The sequence below is a fragment of the Hyaena hyaena genome, unplaced genomic scaffold, assembly GCF_003009895.1.
Source record: "Hyaena hyaena isolate Hyena2069 unplaced genomic scaffold, ASM300989v1 scaffold_318, whole genome shotgun sequence".
In the NCBI taxonomy this organism is placed as follows: Eukaryota; Metazoa; Chordata; class Mammalia; order Carnivora; family Hyaenidae; genus Hyaena; species Hyaena hyaena.
The window spans coordinates 560,781-587,960 of NW_024080949.1; the positions used below are offsets into that span (position 1 = coordinate 560,781).

Below are 27,180 nucleotides of genomic sequence, written 5' to 3' on the forward strand. Positions count from 1 at the left end.
ATATTTCTTAATAACCTTGAAAAAGTGTTTTATATCCAAATAGAAAAACTTTATTACTTATGATTTAAAAAAAAAAAAACCCAAAAAACAAAAAACAAAAAAAAAACGTAGTTTGGGTTTTCTCCACTCTAGTCATATTATGACCAGTCTGAAAGAAGAGGAAAAATAATATGATAAACTGTTCCCAAATTAAAATACAGAGCAAACACAAAAACATTTCATTGGCTTTGATTTTGCTAGGGTCCACCTCCAAAGTAGTTTACTTCGTATTCAAGGAAATAAGATCTTATCCAAACTTTACTTTTGCTTTTATTTTTCCTTGAATGAGAAAAAATAAGTAAAAGTTATTCACTTGGTAAGATGTGAATACTTTCTTTTTAACCAATTCTGCAGTCTATATAATTATTATTTGAGGACTATTTAAATTAAATTAACTGTCCAGCCATTAGAATAAGCAAAATCATTTTGAAAGATTGTTCAGTGTATATCAATGAGAAGTTTGAGTCTTTGAATTATCCTATTAGGTAGTACTGTGTAAAGTATTCACATTGTCAGGAAAAAATAGATTGTCATAAATAATACTTTGGCTCAAATTGTTATACTTTAATTAAGCTTGTTCTGTTGTTATCGAAATTGGCTTCTTTGCTTGTGTTTCTAATTTTTCTTTTCTGTTCTTTTTTTCTTTTTGAATTAAAAAATTAGCTCCTAGTCAGACTGTTACTCTGGTGACACAACCCGTGGTTACCAAGGAAACTGCCATCTCCAAACTAGAAATGCCATCATCCTTGCTGTTGGAGGTACCTGCTCTGGCAGATTTCAACAGAGCTTGGACCGAACTTACCGACTGGCTGTCTCTGCTTGATCGAGTTATAAAGTCACAGAGGGTGATGGTGGGTGATCTTGAAGACATCAACGAGATGATCATCAAGCAGAAGGTATGAGGAAAAAAACTAAAAGCTGGTTGAATTTGTGACTTAAAGTGAAAATTTTCCACATGTCCATTTACTCTCCTAGACCCTTTTCCCACCAGGTTTTAGGCAGCTTTTCTCTGTCAGCAACACACCATCTCTACTCTGTTCAGCCTGAATATGATCAAGACAAAAAGTTAATGCCATTATCTAAAACAGCCATAAATTAAAATGGAATGATACAAAGAAAAAAAAGCATAAACTTTATAAGTACAATTGGCTTAATTAAAATCACCAAACAAATAGAATTTTAAAAATCTATTTAATAACTAGTTCAGCTAAGCTCTTTACATTTAAACTGTTTGTTTTGGGAGCTTTCAGCCATAATATATTACAGAATCAAATATAATAAACGGGGAATTGGTTATTCACTCTTTTCCGTTGTCTGGGTCAATTTCCCTCCTTCAATGATAAATATAATTGAAAGCTATAAATTTTTTAGAAAAGAAAAGTACCAAACATAATATATTTTTCAATACTTCAGATGTTAATATTGGTATTTATACAATGCCATAGTCAAATAAACATGTTTTTAATACAAAGATTGCATTTATCAGCCCCTTGGAATCCATTCTGCAAAATCCTGACATCAGTTAGAAACATAGGAATCCATTGATATAAATCTGGTTGACTTAGCTAGAACAAATACACTATATATCTTTTATATTTCTGAATGAAGAAGAAAAATGATTTTGAAATGTTTATGTGCTGTAGTTATTTCACTGGTAAGTGATTCTCAAATCTTTTCTACAGAAGTAATAAATTTTTTTGAACGTATTTAGTTAGTACACAGCTACGTTTTGAAAAAAGAAGGAGTAAGGCAGACAGGTTTCTTTTTAAAGTGAACTTTAGCAATTCAGTAAGAATAAAAATAGGTGGATAGGAAAGAATTTGCACCTGAAGTACCTTGATTTTAGACTCAGGACACCTGAATTAAGTGTTCTTTCTGTTATTTGCAAATAACATGATTGTGGTCAAATCATTCTCTGGGCCTTGGTTTCCTTTTCTGAGCACAGGACACACAGATTCACATTCATATTCTCCACATAGTGATGGATATGTGTGTATATAAGGATATGTAACTAGTATATAAATATGTATAATTTTTTTTTACTACTCCTTTATAACAGGTATTAGTAGGTACATTCTTCAGCATATGCCATTGAAATGTCATGCTCCTAGTAAGTAGCAGAGCAAAAGTTCAAATCCAAGTCTGTTTTGTTCCTAAGCCTAAACACTCTTACTTATTACATATGCTGCTTGCCAGCATTCAGGTAAGTGTGGCTACCATTTAGTGACATATATGTTTTTATATACATAGTCTATGCCAGACACAGTGCTAAGCATTTCCAATTTCAGTGTGCTGATGCATACAGACATAAGAGATATATTCTTTCACAGTAGCATGTTGAGTTCTACCAATGCTTCCAAGTAACTCTGTTACTAACCAGAAGAAACAACATGTTACAATGTTTAAAGCAAGGGCCTTGGGGGAAAAATTTTTAAAAAAATAAGTAAAGCAAGGGCCTTGGAATAAGACCATCTGGTTTCAAAGCTTGACCCTTCTACTACAGTCGTGTGACCTTTGGTATGTTATTCAACCTCCCTGAAGCTGAGTTTACCTGTACACTGTGGATAATGATACTATATTTGCATTTTAAGTTGTCATGAAGATTAAATTCCATGAAGTACATGGAAAATGCTTCCTATCCTGCCTTGCTTACTGAAAGTCCTCAACTAATGTTAGTAATTAATATTAGCTTATAAATCTGCCTCCTCACTGCATTTCTATGATGCAGACGGTCTGTCCTATAATAATATTACATGAAAATAAGAGCTTATTTCCACATGTACAGCCCATTCTGCCATTGGCATTATGGCCTCCTTTAAAAGCCACTAGGTGTTAGAGTGGAAGAGGAAGTCCACATTCCCCTGTGAAGAGTTTGTGATCCTTGCATTTAGGATCTGCTTTAGAATTGACCTGCTCAGTAGTCTTCAGAAATATAAGTTTGTCTTTTTCAGAAATGACTACTAATTTGATGCCTCTTCAAAATGATAATCTTTTAATACATATCCAAAATTACTTCACAGAAGCTGAAGTGCCATGCCTAGCATCACAGAAAGCCAGGAATTTTTAAATACACACACACACACACACACACACACACACACACACAGGAGAGAGGGGGGGATGTATATCATATCATCATGTATGATATCATGTATATCATATCTATATAGGTAAATATACATATAAATATTAGATATATAAGTATATGTATTATTCTCTTCTTTTGCTGAATAGTAGAGTGCTTTTCCTACTTCTCATATTAAAAAAGTAATAAAAACAATTTATAAAAAATAAGCTATATAATAAAAGACTAATTTATAAAGGTATTGCCAGTTCTTGCCTTTTATAGCTTTAAATCACTAAATGGCCAGTGAAATGACTCTAAATAAACATTAAACAAGTGTGAGTGTAAGTGTGTGTGTATGTGTAAGTATTTATTATGCTATCAGGGAACATTTTTCTCTATGTAAAATTTTAAATAAAACAGTCCTTACTTTAATATTTGAAGGTAATATTCCAAAAGGACTTTGTAGATTATAAAACACTGTCAGTGCCAATTTATTCATATATTCATTTAACAAAATTTTATTGAGCTACTACTAAGTGCCTTGGAAATACAGAGTTGGACAAGATAGGAATGCACAGATTAGAGTAGATGAAGGAAAAAGAGCAATAATAGCACTATGATACAAATAAATTTCAGGATAATACCTAGCATGTATTTAACACTAATCATATGCTAGTCACTTTTAAGTACTTCACATGTATTACTTAACGCTCACAACAACACTCTGAGATTGATGGTAAAGCACAGTGAGGTTAAATAACCTGCCTAAAGCCAAGTAGTAAAGAGACAGCAAGAGAATTTGAACTCAAGCAGTCTGGTTCCAGTATTCCTACCCTTAACCACCGTAGTTTTTTACCCCCTTGGGCATGGCTGGGGGATGCTCTAGGGACTTACTTCAGGAAGAGGATGTCTGACTGTGCCAGGGAAGAGAAAACAGCTTCTCTTGTCAGCAAAATCTTCTTGAAGAAGATAAAATTCAAGTCAAGTATTAAAGGACAAGCTGGAATTAATCAGATAAATAAAAATGGAAAGGTAATCCTGGCAGAAGAAACAAGCCACACTTTTCACTGAGGCAGAAAAACAGCCTAGTGTGTTATATAAATTACTATTCCATATGGCTAAAATTAAGGGGGTGAGGAAGAAATTGATGAGGTTGCATAGGGAGAGATAGGGCTAAAAACTAAGGATCTTTCCTTGCTAGAACAAGGGGTTTTGATTATAGCCTGCAGGCAGTAGCAATGCTGAAAGGATTTTAAATAAAGAGGTAAAATCATCCAATGTAGTTTAGTTGAATATCAATAGGGTTCTCTGGATGTAAGCAACAGAAAACATCATCTGATTAAATCAAGCACAAAGTCAATGTGCTGGTGCTGGCATGGAGTCAGTGGAAAAAGGCTTAGAAAAAGACAAGTTTTCTGAGCATTCCTGGCCATCTGGTCTGTAAGAACTACTCAAGACTATCTTCACAACCCTCTTTTATTTGCATACTGCATAACTGTTCATAATGCAAAGTCCTGGAAAAGGGAATCCAGTTGACCTTGCTTGGGTCACGCACCCAACTCTTAGCTCACCCAACTCTTAGCTAAGGGAGAGCGGAGAACTTGGCTTTAAAACCATCTCCTTCCAAAACCCCCCACAGTGAGAGAGAGGTTGTTCTCCTTCAAAGAAATTGGGGGTCTATCGCAAATAGAAAAGGGAAAGGGTACTGAGCAGCCAATAAGCAATAAATGTCCCCTGAACTCAAGCAAGAATATGTAGAATAGGATGAAGGATGGAGCAAATAAAGGGGACTTGTAGGAGGTGATGATCATGATCAAAGCAATATGTTTATCTATTTGAACCTTGGTCTCTGGAGACCTGAAATAAAGACAATTTATGCCTCAGGATGTTAAATTTAAGTTTGGCCCTTGCACATACAGTAGCTGGTTCTCAATAAATGTTGATTGCTTGATGAATAATGTGAATAAAATGTGATATAATAGTTTATTTTTAACTGAGATTAGAATTTGGGATTTTAATTGCAGCAACAAAGCACCACAAATTAGGTAGGAGGTTGTAACAACATTTTGTGAACCTAGGAGAACTTAGTTTTGAACTTAGGAAGATCAGATCAAACCTTAGACATACAGTGATTGAAATATTGTTCCCAGAAAGGGAATAAGGACCAGAAATTTGAATAAGTTAGCTTTTCAGATTTCTATACCTTGAATTCAAAATTACATACTTGAGATTAAGCTTCTGTTCTCTTTTACCATAAGTTCTCAGTTCAGAAAAGTGGGCTGTCACTATTCTGAAATAAAAGTAATTTTTACTAAGTGAATTATATTAGGCAAAAAAAAGGAAGTTAAAATGACAACTATAAATGTTTAAAAAATTATAAAATGTAGCCATTTAAAAAAATTAAGCAACTTGGGGCACCTGGGTGGCTCAGTTTGTTAAGTATCCAACTCTTAGTTTTGGCTCAGGTCATGATCTCACAGTTTGTGGTATCAATCCCCTCATTGGGCTCTGTGCTGACATGCAGAGCCTGCTTGGGATTTTTCTCTCCTTCTCTCTCCACCCCTTCCCCACTCACTTGCTGTCTCTCTCTCTCTTAAAATAAATATTTTTTTAAAAAAAAATTAAGCCACTTGACTACTTAATATTAGAGTAAAAATTATACCATTATATTGTAAAAGAATACAGATAGGAAATATACAAATTAAATCTTCAAAAGTAAAACATACATGAAGCTCCAAGTTGATTTCCTCACATTGTGAATTAATAGCAGAGGGTGATTTGTAATTTATAGTTCAGTGTCAAAGAAATCTGATTTTTAAAAAGTCTCTTTTCCTACTTGACCACGTTTAAGTAAAATTGAAACAAAATTGTTTTCACAATTACTCGGTTTTCTTTTACTGACATAATCTATCAAATGAAGGGGGAAATATGTCTAGTATTTTTTACTGAAAGTGATGATTGAATATGACAATTTGGGAAAGAAAGGAGGGAAAGACAAAGGAAGAGAGGAAGGGCTGACGGGACGGGACGGGACGACAGAGGGAGGGAAGGAAGGAATATTGGGGAAAAAAAGAGGGGAGGAGGAAAGGAGAAATGGAAGAAAGGATGTAGGGTGGGAGGGACAGGGGGGGATGGAGAGATAAGAGAGGTGGCTGGCAAGTTGCGGAGAGCTTTGTGGCAGTGGGGAACTGTGTTGCTCTCAATAGATAGGATTTAGGCGGCTATATGATACCATTATTTTTTATACTTGTGGTATCTGATTGCCTGTGCTAAATAAATTATAGTCTTTTTTCAAATCGCTCTGGCCAGGTGTTCAGGATAATTCACCACTAAATCTAAACCACAGGCACTTGTATTGAATAAAGAATTGGATCGGCAAAGGAGTTTTATCCTCTAATAAGACCTCTCCAGGTTGGGGTTGAGACAAATTGGCCAATCTGGACAAGATGATAATAGCGTTGTTCAAGATTCATTTTTAACTACACATTACACCTCTACCTGGGAGATTTCATTATCCAAAAATTGAATAAGCAGTTTTAGTAGGCACCATGTTATTTAAATAGGAAATAATTACTTGGATGTGTTTAATTTTTTTATTGTTAAGATCAAAGTCTTTAATAAAAGTTCCATGATTATTTTTTTGAACTCTGGCTATATCTACACAAAGAGTAATTGAATGGCTCCAGAATCATTCTGATTATAACTTTTGTTGAAAAAAATTCAGCCACAATCTTAAGACAAAAGAACTTGTCTGGCAGGGGCCTGGGATTGTTGAAGCAGTGTTGGGGAAAAAGGCATTGATTGTTTAAACTAAAAAGAAAACAAAACAGAGCGTTTCTTGGCATTATTCTGTTGTTATGAGCACAGCAGAAAAGAGGGTATTACAAAGAGTTTCCTTTATTCAACAAATGAGCAAAGTTACAGACAATATGGTTAATTGATCTAAGGTTATTTAGTTAATATCATGGTACTATTGTAAACCCAGATCTCTTGGGAATAATGTTTCTTACCTATTTGTCTTTTTCTCTAACAACCACCACCACCTTTCTTAAGCATCTCTTCATTTCTCCACAAAATTTACACTATGCACAGTTTATTTCCATGGATATCCAATGGATTTCACAAGTTGGATGACAGTCATCTTAGGGCAAGGAGATTGGTTATTGTTTTTGTTTTTTTTTTCTTTTGACAAACAACCATCCAGCCCTCATCATCTCATCTTTGCATTTTTGTACAACCTTGTACAAGAAACACCATACCAGAGGGGGCCATCTTTCCATACATAGAAAGTGTGTGTTGCCTTCTACAAAGAGTAATGTTGTAATATATTTGGCTGAGGATATTTGCAAATTTTGTACTGCAATTATCTTCTGACAAATGTACATGTCTCCTCCAGAAAGCTCATAACTATGTGAATCACTGCTCCACATGAATACAATTTTCTTTCCCTACGTAATGAGAGCCAAATTCACTATTATCTTCACTGAAAGATGTAAAGATACATCAATGTCAACAATGTGATTTAGATTATACTCTCTGGTCATGATAAAATAAATTCCTCTTAAAGACAAAGGTCATAGAGTTTCAAACACACACACAAAAATTCTATTCTCGAAGTGTCATAATGACCTTTATATGGAAAGTGATACCATACACTTTTTGGCTGAAAGATAAACATAAGTTTTACCACACTACATATTTCAAAGTCTGTGAATAGAAATCCATATCTTAATACATTTCAATTCAATTCACTGTAAAATTTTCTGTCAAAACTTTATCAAGTAAAAGCAAACCATGATATTTACATGAATTCTGATAAAAGCCAGTATACTGTGTTTTCAATAAAATACCAGTGGGATTCTGATAAGGAAGTTTATGTTTGTCATTGTTTTTAAGTTGTGAATTCTATCTCAAAGTTTCCTTGCTTGGATCTAAATAGGGGTTCCTTTATATGAAATGGCCTTTATTATCTTCATAAAAATACCTAAAATATGTGATCCTCTCTGTTTTATAAGTAAGCAATGTAAGTAATTCAATGTACTTTAATCTTTTTTGAAAGCTATATAATGTTATTATAGTCTGAATATTATTAACTGCTTTGGGGGCTTTTCATTTCACCATAATTTGGGGTCCTTGAAGCCTTTATTTGCAGTTACAGTGTGTAATAATGTAAGTTCCTTCTAATGTTGCCCTTAATGTTAGTGTAAGGTAGATAACATTAATGTTAGGTGTATGGTTCTTTGTTCATTTATTCCTCGGTTCAACAAATTGTCTTTGAAAACCTATGTTGCAAAGTATGCTAAAGACTAGTAGGGGACTGGGGCGCCTGGGTGGCTTAGTCGGTTAAGCGTCCGACTTTCGCTTAGGTCATGATCTCGCGGTTCGTGGGTTCGAGCCCCGCGTCGGGCTCTGTGCTGACTGCCAGCTCAGAGCCTGGAGCCTGTTTCAGTCTGTGACTCCCTCTCTCTCTGACCCTCCCCTGCTCACACTGTCTCTCTCTCTCTCTCCTAGAAATAAATAAAAATATTTAAAAAAAAAATTAACTTAGGACTGAATTACATGTTGTGAGATAGGACTTACATGGTATCTTAGAGCAAAACTTATAATTAAAAAGGAAAACTGAAAAGTGAATTTTAAGTATCCAGCTTTTAAAAAGTAAAAACAANGCGTCGGGCTCTGTGCTGACTGCCAGCTCAGAGCCTGGAGCCTGTTTCAGTCTGTGACTCCCTCTCTCTCTGACCCTCCCCTGCTCACGCTGTCTCTCTCTCTCTCCTAGAAATAAATAAAAAACATTAAAAAAAAAAGAATATTAAAAAAGAAAAAAAAAAGACTAGTAGGAGACTGTTAGGAAAAGATGTTGGAAAGAGATAGTGGGGTAAGAGCTTGGACTTAAATTTGATTTCCTGTGTGTGCTCACAAATAATTGAGAATATGATAAAACAATGCTCACACATAACTAAGAGTAAGTGCTTTTGTACATTTAAACACACTTGTCTATATATGATTACTTGCATTAAAATGATAAATATATATGTATATAATTAACACCATCTGAGGTAGATAGTTTTAGTAGTTTGTAATGAAAATAAATACTACTAATATTTTTTTCCTCCCTCAAATGGCCACTTTGAGACCTGAGTTACAATGTTATACAGATTCATTAGAAATATAGTGTCCACCTTTCAAGGGCTTTTGGTGTAAGACTAAGTTTTCATTCATCTGTTATTTATTGAACACTTACTGGTGAAAGGCATCAGCGTTAGCTGCTCTTGGAGATTAAAAATAAAAAGAATAGGCAAAGAGATAGGCAAAGAGAGACTTCCAGCTATATTATAAAACGATAGTAATCTAAACAGTATGGTAGTGGCACAAAAATAGACATGTAGATCCATAGAATGGGAAGAAAACCCAGAAATGAACCCACAACTATACTGCCAATTACTCTGACAAAGCAGAAAAGAACATCCAATGGGAAAGGGACAGCCTCCTCAACAAATGGTGCTGGGAAAACTGGACAGCAACATGCAAAAGAATGAAACTGGACCATTTTCTTACACCAGACACACAATAAATTCAAAATGGATTAGAGGACCAAATGTGAGACCTGAAATCATAAAGATCCAAGAAGAGATCACAAGCAGTAACTTTTTTGACATTGGCTGTAGCAACTTCTTTCTACATATGTCTCCTGAGGCAAGGGAAACAAGAGCAAAAATAAACTATTGGGACTTCATCAAAGTAAAAGTCTTCTGCACAGAGAAGGAAATAATCAACAAAACTAAAAGGCAACCTGCTGCATGGGAGAAAATATTTGCAAATAACATATCTGATATAGTTAGTGTCCAAAATATATAAAGAACTTATAGATTCAACACCGAAAAACCAAATAATCCAATTAAAAAATGGGCAGAACACATGAATAGACATTTTTGCAAAGAAGACATCCAGATGGCCAATAGACACATGAAAAGATGCTCAGTATCACTCATTATCAGGGAAATGCAAATCGAAACTTCATTGAGATATCACCTCACACCTGTCAGAATGGCTAACATCAACAACACAAGACAACAGGTGTTGGCAAGGATGTGGAGAAAAGGGACCCCTCTTGCATTGTCGGTAGGAATGCAAACTGGGACAGCCACTCTGGAGAACAGTGTGGAGGCTCCTCAGAAAAGTTAAAAAGAGAACTATCCTATGATCCAGCAATTGCCCTACTAAGTATTTACCTAAAGAATGCAAAAATATTAAATCAAAGGGATACATGCACCCTGATATTTGTAGCAGCATCACCTATAAGAGCCAAACTGTGGAACTGTGGAAGCAGCCCAAGTGCCCATTGACTAATGAATGGATAGAGAAGATACACACACACACACACACACACACACACACACACACACACACACACAGGGATATTATTCAGAAGAATGGGATAATACTAAGAAGAATGTAATCTTGCTATTTGCAATGACATGGGTGCAGCTAGAGGGCATTATGCTAAGTGAAATAAGTTGGAGAAAGACAAATACCATATGACTTCACTCATATGTGGAATTTAAGAAACCAAACAAACAAGCAAAGGGAAAAAAGAGGCAGAGGCAAACCAGGAAACAGACTCTTAACTGTAGAGAGCAAACTGATAGTTACCAGAAGGAGGGAAATGGGGAGATGGGTTAAATAGGTGATGAGTATTAATGAGTGCACTTGTGATGAGCACAGGATGGTGTATGAAAGTGTTGAATCACTGTATTATACACCTTAAATTAATATTACATTGTATGTTGACTAACTGGAATTTAAATAAAAACTCAAAAAATAAAATTATAAAATTACAAAAAATAAAACAAAAACTATATAGCTTCTCTGAGGAAAGCATAACAGGGAAAAAAGAGAGGTCATTGTCATAAGAAAAAAATGCTATGGTGGTTTTAATCATATATATTAGAATGGATGAATGAATCCTTTATTTGCTTCCTCTTAATATGTGCCTGCCTCTCTTATAGAGAAGAAACTAAGCTAGATTTCTCTTTCCACAATGCCTTGTTAATTTTTATCCAATAACCTGGGGGTGAAAATTTATTTTTGTGTAATATGTTCTAATGTTTTTACTTTCATGATCCAAGTTAATCAGTAAATTTCCAAGGAAATCATAGGTGCATTGTTTTTGAAATGGAAGCAATAGGATTTGACTATAGTCTTGAGATATTTGATGAATTTACTAAAAATAATATCAGGGCTTCTAGAGTGATGTGAGTCCATTCTTTATTCGATTTATAAAAATAACTTTGAATATAATTGTAGTAATTCACAAATCTTTCCAGATTCTCTTATCTATATGTTTTGCATTCTGTATAAACAGGTAGCATCATATTTAAGAATTATGCGTCTCTTCTAATTTATTCAGGGAAAGAATATCTAATGTATGATTTATGCCAAGAATAGACATGCTTTGATTTACCTAACATAGTCTCCTTTCAATTAGGGAAACAGAACGCACTTTGCAATGGTAGACTTTACCTCCCCTCCAAACTGATTTAATCTATGTTCCGCTCTTGGATTGTTTTTAAACCTTCCAACTAGAAATAAGAAAACGTAAAGCCACGGACAAAGTTTGGGACAAAAGTATATAGATAAATCTCTACTTACTACAGTGAAGAGGAGAGAATAATTTGCACTTAACTCCTTCATGTTTTTCTTCCTAAAACTGAAAGAACAAGATCATTGTGAGAGGAAAAAGAATCTGTAGCCACTCAGTTGAGGCTAAGTTTTTCTGTCATGTCACATTATGTGAAAATCATAAAAAGCTGCCACAGTTAGAACCAGAAATGCCCTTTGAGAAATTTGACATAGAAATCAAACCACCACTTTACTACTCTTCCCCAAATTCAATTTTATTATTTTTTAAAGTTATATAATAGGTGTTAGGCATTACAAGAAGACAGTTATTGGGGGCAGATAATAGCAGATGGAAAGAATGCAAGCAGGCAAGAAGCTATATATAATGAGATTTTACAGTAAAATTGTTCTCTAAATCAAAATAAGGATGTATTTTATTTTTAGCGTGAGGAGCTTTTTAGATGAGAACTGTGCAGCCATTTCAAGGTGTGAGTTCTAACCAAATCCAATTAAGAACTAACCACCCCAATGACTTAGGGTTCCTTCATACTCCTTAAAGGTGATTATAATGATTAGAAATGTAGAGCTGACGGGTTTGTTGGAGCATTGAAGCTTTTGAAATCTATCCCTGCCTTCTCTGTGAAATTTGTTTTGAAAACTTCAATCCACATTGGTCTTCTTAATCATTGATTAACAGCAAAATTATGTTGTCCATTAACTCTATGTTTTCTTGTAAAGCCGTTTCTCTTATATTAAACTTCTCTTTTAAAACATTTATTGTTGGGGCACCTGGGTGGCTCTGTGGTTAGGCATCCACCTCTTGGTTTCGGCTCAGGTCATGATTTCACAGCTTCATAGGTTTAAGCTCCATATTGGACTCTGTGCCTCTGTGCTGACAGCATGGAGCCTGCTTAGGATTCTCTCTCTCTCTCTCTCTCTCTCTCTCTCTCTCTCTCTCTGTCCCTCCCCTACTGATGCTGTCTCTCTCTCTCTCAAAATAAATATAAATACTTTAAAAAAACTAAAATAAATTAAAACATATATTGTCATTTGGCTTTTTACATTTTTCTATTTTAACCCTTGAAATGAATTTAAATTCTCTTAAAGGCCAGCATAGTATTCTTTTTGCTGTGGCAGCTAACAACATCCTAGGTGTTTTATAAACTATCACTTATTGATTTTATCTTCACAAATGATTAATTTTACTTAGCATTTCAAATTTAACAATCTGTTACAAAGGCATATGCATATTTTAACTTTGAAGTGCAACACGATTTGCATTTCTTTTTGGTCCCAGATGAATGAAAGGCTTCTGAGAATTAAGTTTACCACATTAAAGCAAAACAATGATAGTTTTAGCCTAAGAATTTTAAAAATTAAAGGATTGTTTTTCCCCATTAAGACTGTTAGGATCGTGTTTGACTCTATGTGACAAAATGCTCATTACAATAGCTTGTTCTGATAGGAGGTTTTCTCATGTAGCAAGACCTCCAGGCTTCTGTGTTTCACGCGGAGGCCAGCAGCCTCAAGATCACGTGTCCCGACTCCTACTTTAGTCATCCCACGCCATCCTCAACGTGTGGCTCTTCTCCCTTCCTGTGGTCTCAAGATGGCAACACCGCCTCTAAGCGCTGTGGCTGTGTTTTAAAATGGAAAAACAGGGGAAATGGGGAGGGTAGATGCATGGGCCAGGTGTCAGCTTCTATTTATAAGGAAAACAAAAGCTTTTCTGTCCACCGCACCTAAAAGAGGTCTGCTTAGAAGACAGGACCTGAAGTGTGTCACGTGACCACTCCCCGAGATCAGGAGTTTCAGATTTTTTCTTCTTCAGGCTTAAGGAGTTTTTAATTAGATAAAAATGATGTAATCAGACTTAAGGAGTTTTTAATGAGATAAAAATGATGTAATCGTTTTCCTGTTTTCTTAGTGTTCAACTCACAGAAATGGCATGGAGGTGTGAATGTAAGAGAATAACCCTAGAGTTGATGTTTGGTAGTAGACATCACTTACTTTACAATCATACCATACAAAGGACACTGAAAACAATGTAAGTTAGTTAAGTGGGGAATTGAATGCACTGTGCTTATATTTCCTCTTCTGTTCTCAAGGAATAACTTCCTAATTAACTGTATGTGTTGTCAATAATTCTCTAAATCTGCACTGTCCAATACCGTAGCCACTAGCTACATGGGGCTGTTTAAATTTAAATTAATTAGACTTGAAGCACTTCCTCTTCCATGCTCCCAGGCATCCGAATGGGAGGGTCCTGGAGTGTTCAGTGTTCAGGCAAGTTGGGGGTCCCAGCGAGTCCAGGTTTCCACGGGTCAGGGGCCAAGCGAGTCCTGGGTCCAGGCGATCTGGGAGTGGGGGCTGACTACTCCAGCAGTGCCCAGGGCAGACAGACTGGACAGGCGCAGGCAGCAGGAGTGAGCCTTCCTGCAGGAACATGAAGAAGCACCACGGGCAGACTGTGCTTCTGGGGAATGTGAACGTGGGCATGATGTCGCTGCTGCAAAGGTACAAGGAGTGGCACCCCCTGGACGTGGTCAGCACAGCGGGCCATGCTTTCTAGCGGAAGCAGAGGTACCTTCTGCAGCATCTCTGTCCGGGACACTGCAAATTTGCCTGGTCCTGCTGCCCTGTACAGGCTGGCCTAGGAAGATTCCAGCATTCATTTCAAAGGTGGAAAGAAGGCAGGATCTCCAGATCCACAGAGTGACACGGTGGTGAGCCAACCGGGTTTTCTTTCTGCCTCGTTGACCCCAGCCTTGGAGCTGAAGAAGCCAGAAATTCAAAAATGCCAAAGGGCACAGACAAAAGTAAAAGCAGTTCTTTTACCTAAGGATCACGAATGAGGCAGCCTAATAAGACAAACCTTTTAAGTGATAACTGTTGTACTCCAGCCAAACACTCAGAAGAAAAATGGGGGCACCCCCATCTGCGCCATCTTGTAGGAGCTCGGACTCTCACCTCCTCCAGGGGGTGCGGGGCCCTCCCACTCTGTGCTGCCAGTGGAGGCTGCATGAGGAGTCTGGACCTCTGCCTCCGCCTGTCTGGAAAGAGAAAGGCCCAAGCCCTGCTGGGATGAAGGAGCCAGTTCAAATGAAAGATTTAATTAAGTAAGGTCTGGTGTCTTAAAGCACAGGATGGCGATGTCCAGGTTTCAATAAACAACAACAACAACAACAACAACAACAACAACACTCATCATACATCAACCAGGAAGAGCTCCAACTGAGTCAGAAAAAGACAGTCACTGGATGCCAACCTGGAGCTGACAGAGATGGTAGGACTTTAAAGCAGCCATCCTAAGAATTATCCAGTGAACAATCACAAACTCGTAAACGAATGGAAAAAAGAAAGCCTCAGCAAAAACATTTAAACAAGACCCAAATGGAAATTTCTAAACTGAATTTTAAAAAGCAATAACCAAAATGAAAGGCTGAGTGAAACCCAACAGCCAGCGGAGGGGAGAGAGAAGAAGGAACGGTGTACTGGAAGACAGAGTCCTAAACACTAGCCAACCTGAAATACAGAGCGAAGCTAGAGGGAGGTGAACAGAGCTTCAGGGACTTGTAGCGCAGAAGATCGGACAGGACGCCATCACAGCTCCGGAAGGAGAGCCCTCGGAAGGGCGGGGCTGACAAAGCTCTAGAGGAAGTAATGGCCAAGAACTTCCCAAATTTGGCCAGAGGCATAAACCTGCAGATTCCAGAAGCTGAGAGAACTTCGAACAGGATAAACCAAAAGAGATCCTTGTCAAGACACATCATAATTAAATTCTGAAAACCAAAGACAAGGAAACAATCCTGAAAGCATCCATAGGGGGGAAAATATCAGAGTGGTAGCAGATATCATGTCAGACGCTATGGCGGTCAGAAAGATGTGGCATCTTTCTTAAGTGTTAAAAGGGAAGATGAAGAATATTGAAAAATAATTCTTGTCCATCTTCAGTCCCAAAGACATACTTCTGTTGCTTATCTCGCAGTGTTGACCCAGGACTATTCAATTGTTCTGTTCTTTAAATTACAGATAGTGGAATGCTATTTCATGCTGAATATGCTATTTAAGCAAACCTGAGAGGTTTTTTTTGATTTACATGAATTTTGAAAGTTTTTAGCTTTGTAGTTTAAAAATGGGCAACAAGCTTTGCATATATAATCGTTTTTGTTTTTTGGTAAAATTGTTTTTGCTTTGTTTTATTTTTAAGTAAGGTTTAGGGAATGTTTGCTTATATGCAGTCAAATTCACCCTTTTTAATGTATAGCTAGGAGCTTTGACAAGTACATAGAGGTGTATAACTACAATCAAAATACAGACCATTTACATTATTTTTAAAAAATGAAAAATAAATTAAACCTTAAAAATCACTTTGCTATTCACACTTGCCATGTTTCAAATAGCACGTGGGATGAGTGACTCCCATATCGGACAGCACATATACAGAACTTCCATCCCTATAGAAAGTACTGTTGGCCAGTGCTGTTATAAATAGCTATAACACATGTTTTCTATTTAAAGTTATTTCAGATATCAATAGAACAAAATTTAGGAAGGAATAAATTATCCGTTTTTATCTTTTTGCCTCCGTATATTTTTTAATAGTTTATTGTCAAGTTGGTTTGTATATAATTCCCAGTGCTCATCCCCACAATTGCCCTCCTCCATGCCCATCACCCCGCTTCCCCTCTCCCCCATCCCGCCTCTGTATATTTTTTACTTGGAGAAAGAAAAAGCAGTCCCTTTGACAGTAGATAAATTAGCCTGCCGTATTTTGAGGCGGTCCATTAGCATCCAGGTACATAGTGTTAGGGCATCAGTTTTAACTCCCTGAATTATGGAATTCAAGAAAATATATAAGCACGTAGAAGATTGCCAGTTCTATCCCGATCAAACAGGAATATAGGTAATATGGCTCATTTAATATAGAATGTTTTAAACGATCAAGTTTTCTTTTCCTTGTCTGTGTTGCCCTTTCCCTATCATCTTCCAACTCCTTTAAGCGGCCTGCGCTACTTGGTCATACATATTCTGCTCACTGCAGCATTATCCCAAGGCCCCGGCTCCTAGATTTTTTCGTCTTCTTCATCACCAATCATGCTCCAACAAAAACAGTCCCTCTTGCTTCTCATAAGTTCAGTTGTCTTTTGTATGTTGTAAAAAAAAAAAAAAATGGAAAATGATGAACATTAAGATTTTCACTAGGAAATATGCTATTGTTCATAGGTGTGGAATATCTCAACATTTCCCCACCTGTTCTGCACAACACTAGATGTTCCTCATGAAAACGTCAAATAAACTGAGAGCTATGCATGGACTTTGTCTGCTATAGAGATCTATAGGCTACATCACCATAGCAAAGTCACTGAAAAGTCCTGCAGGAATGTTAGCATCATTTAGTTTAGCATTTCTCCATGGAAATTGTTTGTGTGGAAAATCTGAGGAACACAGTTTAGGGAATGTTAATTTATTCAAAATAAGACTCTGTGAGCCACTTGATTTCTCTATATGCATTTGTTTTTACCAAATTAATCTTTCAGAATTCTTGTCCTTTAACACTGTCCATAATTTGGGGAGGCATGTGTGCATAATTTGAGGATGGCATTTGTGCCTCTCGTTGTGATCTACCTACCAGACACCAAGGAATGAGGCTTTTCCCAGAATGAATATCTGAGGAAAAGAATTTAAAATAGTTTTCTATAAAATCAGCATTGTCTGTAAAGATATATTTACATATTACATAGAATGTATATTTTAAACGTTGATTACTTATTAAAATCTGTATGTCTGTTGAGAGAAGCACACAATATAGAGCATTATTTGAAGACATTAAATGCCTGTATACATTTTCCTATGTAAAGGAAATGACTGAAATCACACACTTTATATGTTTTTTTTTTTAAATGGAAACTTTTCTGTCTTCCTCTGACTGTTCACTTACAGAGATCCTCAATGGGAATATATAAGAAGAACCATAAATTCTATTTACATTTATTTATATCTCCTTTAAAAGTTAATATTTAGTTTATGTTTTCTAAAATACCTACTATAATAATAAAGTTATGTGTGTATAAAATATGAATAAGTATGGATTGGTATGTATGGGCCACAATTTTTTTATTATTTTTTAAATTTAATTTCATTAAAAATTTTTAATTTAATTTATTGTCAAGTTAGCTAACATACAGTGTACACAGTTTGCTCTTGGCTTTTGAAGTAGAGTCCCGTGATTCATCGCTTACTTACAACACCCAGAGCTCATTCCAACAAGTGCCCTCCTCAATGCCCATCACCCATTTTACCCTCTCTTCCCCTCCCCCATCAACCCTAGTTTGTTCTCTGTATTTATGAGTCTCTTATGGTTTGCCTCCCTCTGTCTCTGTTCGTTCCTATTTTCCCCTTCCCTCCCTCCATGTTCTCCTGTTAAGTTCCTCAAGTTCCACATATGAGTGAAAATATATGACATCTGTCTTTCTCTGACTGACTTATTTCATTTAGCGTAATACCCTCCAGTTCCATCCACATTGCTGCAAATGGCAGGATTTCGTTCTTTCTCATTGCCAAGTAGTATTCCATCGTATATATAAACTGCATCGTCTTTATCCACTCATCAGTGGACCACAGTGTTTTAAATAGTAGGTGTGTTCAGTCAGAAAAATTTGGAGACGATTGATCCTAAAAGTGTCGAATGTCAGCTGTCCCTGAGCCTGTAATTAGATACAGGTAATTCTGATTGCAGTACTAAATGTTTTCTCAAAAGAACTTATGATGTATGAAGGATCTTCTATAAATGTAGCTGATAGGGAGGTTTCTCTCATGCAGTTTCTTGAACTCCTCTTTACTGAACAGAAAACTACTTTTTCAGTATGAAAAAGAGAGCATATAATCACAGATGTTCCCCTAGGTCTTTGTCTCTGTAAATATGATTATTTTACAACCAGGAGGCATGTTCTAACTCATTTCTCTTCTTTCTTTGACCTGTAAAGCTTAGGTGTCAAAGTAAAAGTTAACTTGCTTTAAATTACTTAGAAATACCCTTTACTTGGGGCGCCTGAATTGCTCAGTTGGTTGAGCATCCAACTCTGGCTCAGGTCATGATCTCATGTTTATGAGTTCGAGCCCCGCATTTGGCTCTCTCCTGTCAGTGCAAAGCCCCCTTCAGATCTTCTGTCTCTCTATCTCTCTGTCTCTCTCTCTGTCTCTCTCTCTCTCTCTGTCTACCCCTCACCCATGTTCTCTCTCTCTCTCTCTGTCTCTCTCTCTCTCTCTCTCTCAAAAAATAAACATTGAAAAAGTTTTGTTTTAAAAGTAGCCTTTACTTGACCAGCTTCCAAATTGCATCATATCCACTTGTAAACTTGTATATTAAGCTTTTTATCCGATATTTAAGTCATATAAAACATCTGTTACTTTAAAAAGAAATCTATATTAATTCCTTTACATTGGAAGATTCTTCAGGTCATTTAGTGGCTGTGATTTTCAGCCTTCTGTAAGGCGGGGAATGGGGGTGGGGGTGGATATATTTTGATCATTTTGTCTTTTTGGTCTCCCAGTACACTCCGGCTTATTTCACATAACTCTAATTATGTGGCAACTCTTTGTATGTGATCATGATACCGAAGGGTATTTTTCAACCTCCTGTGGGTTTTTTGGGTTTGTTTTTTAAGGTATAATCCCAATGCTAAAGCTGTGTTTTGCTTCTTTTTCTTCCCTCAGTTTTATTTGTATTTTGATATCAGGATCAGGTTGGCTGTAATTCTTTCAATGAAAAGAATATAGAACTCAACTGCAAATTCTCTAAAGCTGAGAATGTGATTTTTTTTTTTTACCATCATCAGAAACTATGCAGATGTCAATTAGAGTTTTCCCACTAGGAAAGCAATTCCTTGCCTCCCCCTGCCCAGATATTATTACTATCTAATCATGCCATCACATCCTTAAAATCTGTTACAAATGAATTTATTTGGTTTTGAGCATTGAGTCTAATTATTTTCTGTTAATATGAAAATATCTTTGACTAACCCTTTATAAACTTACAGATAAAAGCCAACTGAATTATTTCTCAATTCCAAAAGCCTAAGAGATGTCATGTACCTTCGTTTTTTTCTAAATCAAATGAAACGTGGTCAGAGTCTTTCTTCTAGATGGTTGGGGAATTCACCACGTTTGTTGGTCATCTTTCAAGATTCCTCTTTGCACATTGTCCTTCAAGAGTCTCTGAGAGGCCTCTGGGGACACAGAAATCTCCTAGTGGATACAACAATTCTGCCTTTCTTTTCCTTGTCTAGAGGCCTCGGTGATTCTAGATTATTTTCTAAAATCCATGGTTTTCCAAAACAAAGAACTCTTAACACATTTTGGGGGCAAGGAAATCCAGATGGCATGGCCATGCTAGCCATGTGAGAGTGAAAAAGGAAATATGCTTGTTACTCATTTTTAAAGACATAACGCAGTTACTTTCGCAGCCAGGTTACCCTGCAACCCCATTCGTCAAGGCTTAGCAGGTTGTTTGCTAAGAGATCCTGAAAGACTACAACCAAGGAAAGCCAAAGAAGCCTAAGGGGGATGAGATCTATGTTTCTTCCTTCTATCTATGAGGTTGTCACAGGTAGGTGGCAGTTTAAGGACACTTGCCTAAATCATAACACATTAGAGAATCAAAATACATGCCATTATTAATGATGCCAGACAACAAGAATTAACTAAGATTGTCCCGGGTGAACTGGATGTATAGTCACTTTATATATAGGTAAAGAAAACTAAATAAGTGTCAACACTTTGCAAACTGAGTTATTTGATGTATGGATTCTTTCCTAGAAAACATTACATTATGTTGATATTGTTTAGAATCTATTTGAGAAAACCAAAAGGTAAACAGGCAATTCAGGTGTGATGAAATAGACTCTATGGTTGGGTAAAAACAGTGTATTCCTTTAAATTAAACCTGACCATAATTGAGAATTTCTTCAATTGTACCTAATGGAAAATCCAGCCCAGACTGGCTTTAAGAAGAAAGAAGATTAGTGCCTTATGTAACAGAACTATTGCGTGGGATTCAGGCATGGCATACTCAAGGCTCCAGCTCGTTGCTCAGTTTTGCCCTTCAACATTGTCATAGCTATTACAGGATATATTTGGCATACCATACTATATTAAAAAGGAAAGAAAACTTTCCTTTCTTTACCTTCAAATGAAGGTGCTTAGCTTCTCTCTGATTGGACTAGCTTAAGTCATGCACTCTCACCTAAACAAATCACTGTGGCAAGGAGGATGGAAGTTTTCACCCTCATTCCTTGGTTTTATGGAATGAAATATTGTGAAGGTTACCACCTAACCTACTGTAGCTACTATTCCATGTCAAAAAAAGATTTCTCAGAGAAATCAAGGTTTAAATGAAATATAATTCCTTTGTAACCAGACCTACCGTCTAATGAACATGGTTCATTTTTTGTTTCATTATATTTTCCTATTTCTCAGTAGTGCTATATAAATAATTGTGGAATTTAAAAGCTGGAAAGAGCAGACAGAATGCCATCTCTTTTCTCATTTCAAAAGGAATTGAAATGAACATACATATTCATTTTCTTTCATTACACATCTAGAGAAATATAATGTATTATATAAACATGTATAAACAAGGACTCCCAACACTGCAAAACAGGGAAAATGTGGTCATTACCTTATTTCATTCCTTTTTTGTTCTGTTTTTCTTTCTCAAGTCTTTGATGACATCTCCAAATATCAGCTTTAATTCCTCACAAAAATTGAGCAAAGAATATTGCTGTTGTAATTTGGATGCTCCAACCTCTCCTCAAATATAGAGGAACTTTCATAATATAGGAACATGTGTCCTGCTTTTTGTCATATTTGCAGAAATGGCATGAGCTTTTCTGGAGTCAGGCATCTAAAACCTTGCCTTATGTGTTACTGGCAAGTTGCACAACTTGTATAATTCTCAGTTTGAGCATCTGTAAAACTGGGATAGACACAGTATAGTTATCCACACTAAAAGCACATTTTAAGATCTTTGTAAATAAGTCTCAACCCTACAGTTTTATTTGTTCTATCTGTGTGTTCCTTCTCTTCACATCTTCTTTTTGCTCTACCATGACAGTAGTATTTTACAAGGTAGACAATTAAGTCAGGTCACTCTTTAAAACAAATATTAATTTTAGCTGATTAAATAGGTTTGTGTGGAGGTCCCTCTTGCTGATCGTAGCAATTATCCTTGGTGAAAAATGATCGACACTTGAAAACCCAGTTAATCACGAGGGCTGTTTTTGCCGCATAAATAAATCAAACTTTCAAATCTGAGATGGAATCAAAAGGGCAATAGGAGTGTTTCAAAGCCTGCTGCCATTTTGAACTTTAAAGAGAGAGAGAAAAAGAGAGAGAGAGAGAGAAACTTGCTTTACTCGAGCTGTTGTGCCAATGCTCCAGAAAATGTGTGTTTACCTAACGGATGAGAATATTTTACTTGGATTAAAAAGAAATTCTTGGAGTGTATTGAGAGGAGCACCTTCTGCTGAAACAGCCTTTCAGACAGCAGAGTAAGATGTCTGTGCCCCACGTCAGAGATGGGATGTTGTTCAGAAACTCTGTGGCTGGAGACAGGTGTGTTTGAGCGCAGGGAGGTATGCAAGGATATTTGCACTTTCTTCTGAATCATTCTTACCTTAAATCCCTAATTGCTTGATCAAGGAGGAAGGGGAAGAAAATATGCATGCTATTATGGGATGGTTTTGCCTCTAGTCTATGGAGCTTTTGAGGACAAGAATGGTCTGGATATCAGTGCCAAATGCCTAGTATTTATTTACTTAAAGGTAAAGTCACAGCTTGGTTTTCTGGGAAGCAGACTCTGAGATGCAGGTGAGCATATGGGAGGTTGATTTGGGCGTGTTCTTAGGGTCCACAGAAGGGAACCGAAGGAGAGGCTGGGCTCTGAAGGATTCCCTGTAGAGGCCTCATCACAACTGTAGTTGAAGTGACCCTTCAAAATTGTTATGATTTGGGGAGAGAGGACCAGACCTTTAGAACTTCATGTCCAGCCACCCACTGGAGATGGGCTATAGGGAAAGGAAATATAAACTTGTGTAAGATAATGCTCTTCAACCAAAGCAATGCCTATAAGGGAGTGGCCAGCTGAAGGTTGTCTAGCAGGAGCATTGCCGGCAGCTGAGGAAATAAGTCCCTCATCTCTGAAGGGGAATCTGGGGAGCATGTAACAGCTTCTCAGCCCAGGTAAAGTCATCATTTCAAATAAGGACCAGCTGGAAAAAATTAAGTGTCCAAAAATTGAGTAGATTGCTAAAGTGAATTGCAGTGTGTTATAAGCCAATGTGTACTGTATGATATTGTTTTGTTGCAATATTTATTGCCTAAGTACATATATATTTATAGAAACACATACCACATAAATTTCTGTGAAGATTATACATACCCATATGGAGTGCTATGGGAGGAAATATGTATATATGCATGCATATATGTGTGTGTATATATATGGAAATATGGGAGGAAATATTTATGCATATATATGTGTGTGTGTGTATATATATATACATATATATATGGTGACAACTTAGTGTGGTAAGTATGGGTTACCCTCACTGTCAGGTGTTCCCTCACACTCTGTATGAAAGGCTCACTTAAGGGGCACCTGGATGGCTGAGTCAGTTAAGCATCTCACTTTGGCTCAGGTCATGATCTCGTAGTTGGTGAGTTCAAAGCGTGCTTCGGGCTCTGTGCTGACAGCTCAGAGCCTGCAGCCTGCTTCAGATTCTGTGTTTCCCTCTCTCTCTGCTCCTCTCCCACTCACACTCTGTCTGTCTCTCAAAAATAAATAAACATTAAAAATTTTCTTAAAACAAGGCTCACTTAGGGCAGTGATGTATACACATGAATATGTCTATATCTGTATGTTTATGTATCTATATATATCACTGATGTAATTAATATTTATTTATAGCTATAATAATAATTAGAATTGTGTTTGGGTGGGTAAGGTTATGGATGTTATTTATGTTGTTTCATGGATTGATGTTTTCATATACTGTTAGGAGTCTGTATTGTTTCTTTATATAAAGAAAAACAGCAGAAGAAACTTTAAATGATCACTCTGGGAAAGATTTCCATTGCTGGATATTTAGATTTCTTCATCTTTTCCATTAAAGATACTGAATAACAGAAATAAATGTAAGAATAGGACAAAAAGAGCAGACTTTGAAAAATAGAAAGAAATGCTTAAAGACACAGAATTGTTGCTCAGCTACCATTACCGAAACATACAGCATTTGGCTTTGGCCAAACTGATTTGATAAATTCCTTTTGGCCAAAAAAATGTTAGGCCAAATAATATGCTACTATGAAATTCTGGGAGCTTATACTTACCATTTACTATGCCCTAGCATGTCCCAGACACTGTCGTATACACATGGTATTTAATATTTTTAATCCTCAAGTGTAGGGCACACTAACTGCTATTATACTTGTTTTGTAAAGGAAGAGAATCAGAGATGTCCAGTTAGTTGCCCAAGACAGTACCATTGGTAAATACCTGAATTCCAACCCAGACTTATTGGTAAGAAACCATGTGTACACACACACACACACATACACACACACATTAACATATACAAATTACATATGTAACAAATATATTTTTATAATGAACTTAGCATTGAGAAGTACTCTTTAGGATATATGTGGGAATAAGTTGTGTATAGACAGAAATGTGTTTGCCCAAGAAAGATGATACATCAAAATAGGCTTTCTTGTGATCTTCAACTGTTCTTTGAAAAAATATACCCAGGGAAGCAATAACAGGGAATCTGAATCTTGAGCAGAAAAGCAACAGAGAACTTGTCAGAGAGCGAAGATAAAAATGTCAGAGGAAAGAATATTTTTGCAGCCCAGATAGGCACCTATAGGGTAAGACATATTGGTCTCGCCACAGTGTGCATCTCCATAAACGAATTTCTTGTCTTCAGCTATTATCAAGCTCATTCTTCCTCTTCCCCACCCCTCACTGCACACACATGGATCTCATAGGAGAAATTATATAGATACCATCCTGGGTTCTTAACTAACTTACTAGGTCCCGTTGTTGTTTGGCTTGAGTGGAGAAAAAGTAATGATATGAGTAATAATAGATGAAAGACCAGGCAGGATTGTGAAATTACTCAGTTAATAGAAATGGTACATAGAGATGGAATGAAATCTTTAAAGATCTGGTTGTTAATCCATGTTGGACAAACACAGCCATGAGGAGACCAAAAGAGAAAATTTTTTAAGTTTTTCTTTAAATTCCAGTTAGTTAACATACAGTGTAATATTGGTTGCAGGTGAATTTAGTGATTCAACCCTTCCATACAATAGCCTGTGCTCATCCCAAGTGCACTCCTGAATCTCCATCACATATTTAAGAAAAAGAGAGAGAGAAATTTAACGTTATACCCCACGAACAAAATCAAATGCATTATTGAATGGAAGGAGGTGAGGATTACAGGGAACTATTGCTTTTGTTACTGGTTATACTTCCTTAATGAATAATGAATGTTAAAGTGTGTGGCTTACACAATGTTGTCAATTGTCCTAGGTCAATACTGTTATGCAATTGTTAGGTTGCTTTTGATAGATAACAGTAGTAAAAGCTTAGTATGATAAGTAAGGGTGAGTTTCTCTCCCATACCCTCCCTATCAGATGTTATGATCACAATAGAATTCATAATTATTTTCATGAAAGATGGTTTTTGGGTTTGTTTACCACAGACATTTTAACATGCATCCAGTCAAGAGTCTTTACTGATTCAGAATCTCCAAGGTCAAATTCCTTCATCCAATTTATCTTCCTTACAGAAATCATCATGGGCAGTTGAAATATGTAGTGTAGGTTTGCCTTGATTTAGGGTACCCTGTCTTAAGAATTTATCTGTCTGGTGAATGACCCGACTCTGGGTCAACAAGTATTTTTGCCAGGATTTTGTCCTTGTTCATAAGTATTTTAAATAAGACATTTCTTTCATCTCCATTTATGCCCGAACTACATGAGAAATTGGATTATTTTGAGTGGTCTAACAATGAAACAAAACACCAAGCCCCCAAATCAAAAATTCTTTCTACATATTCAGAAGAAGCCACTGCTTTGTGTAGGCTCAATCACAAATGAAATGCTATTATGTGAGAATATCTCCCTGGCTTGCATGGGGGTAATGGGGCATGGGATTTACAGAATCGACAATCACTGAGAGATTGAAAAGATATGTAGCTTTTCCCTACAACGTTGCTTAATGAAACCCTCAGTGTGTGCTCTGAAAAGAGCTTATTGTTTGCTTTTCATGCAAATCATCTCAGTTTTTATTTGTTTATTTAATAGTCTGTAATTTAGAATAATGTAGTCTTTTTTCTGGTACTGTTGTGAAGTAGCAAGCAGAAAATGCTAACAGGAAATAGATTAGCAAGTATCCCATGAATCAGACTTCATTCTTTCTCTTTCGCTTCCTCCCCCTCTTCTTTCCTTCCTTTTTGCCTTCTTTCCTTCTTTCTTCTCTTTCTCCCTTTCCTTCTTTCTCTCTTTCTCCCTTTTCCTCTTTCTCTCTTCCTGTTTATCTATCAATATCTTCTACTTGGTCAATTAGAGAATGATTTATTTTAACCAACCCCCTGAGGGGGAAGTTTCTGTGAAATCTCGTGAGATCATAGGTGGTGGGTGGACTCAGGTGGGAGCTGGCTGGTGCTCTGCGTTTGCTACTCTCCCTCGACTGACTCTGTGATTAATTCCAAGGTAGATGAAAGTTTTCATCTTAGATTAGTTTTCAAAGTTAATTTCTAATAGCATTGCTCTTCTTAGGAATAAACATTTCTCCAGTATGAAAATCTTCATTAGAGAATCAATTTAAGTGATTCAGGGGTGTAACTTTTGCAGCAGGTAAGTGTATGGAGTGATACATCATGGACTTCAATTGTAACCTTATCTGTACCTTTTTGTAAATCTAAAATATTCCATCATTATGCTCTGTAAAACGGCCTCATTATGTTTGTAAAAGCTGGAGTGGGTAATGGGTAAGGGAGGAGAATCATAGGAAAAGTTGATCAAAATGCTACTTCAACTCCAAACTTTGGCTGTTAATGTCATCACCACCAACATTTTAAATTGATGCTTTTACTATTTTGCAGTTCTTTTCCTTTGATTACTCCTGTGGATGTAAGCCTTTAGGCATAATATTTATGTACAGGATTTATGCAGGGTTCTTCTACTAAAGAGATGATGAGCTATCTATTGTACTGTGAGAAACCTCATCATTTAAAAATTTCTTAATTTTGTTTCGCTCAGGATGATCAGAAAGAATAAAGGCTAGGTAAGATTCATCTCGTGAGAATTAGAACAGGAAGCTTAATATTTCAGGTCTTTCTTAATATTGGCACATCTATGAATCAGCAGTAGACTTTTTTTCTAC

General features: G+C 36.5%; 1 protein-coding gene across 4 annotated transcripts in view; it reads left to right on the forward strand.

Annotated features, from left to right (window-relative positions):
* The first annotated feature begins 773 nt into the window (after positions 1-773).
* Positions 774-27,180, forward strand: part of DMD (dystrophin) — a 634,325-nt gene continuing 607,918 nt past the window's right edge. For all 4 annotated transcript variants that reach the window (XM_039248767.1, XM_039248768.1, XM_039248770.1 and 1 more), the window contains exon 1: positions 774-935. In XM_039248767.1, coding sequence (XP_039104698.1) covers positions 774-935 — 162 coding nt within the window. The remainder of the gene's footprint in view (positions 936-27,180) is intronic.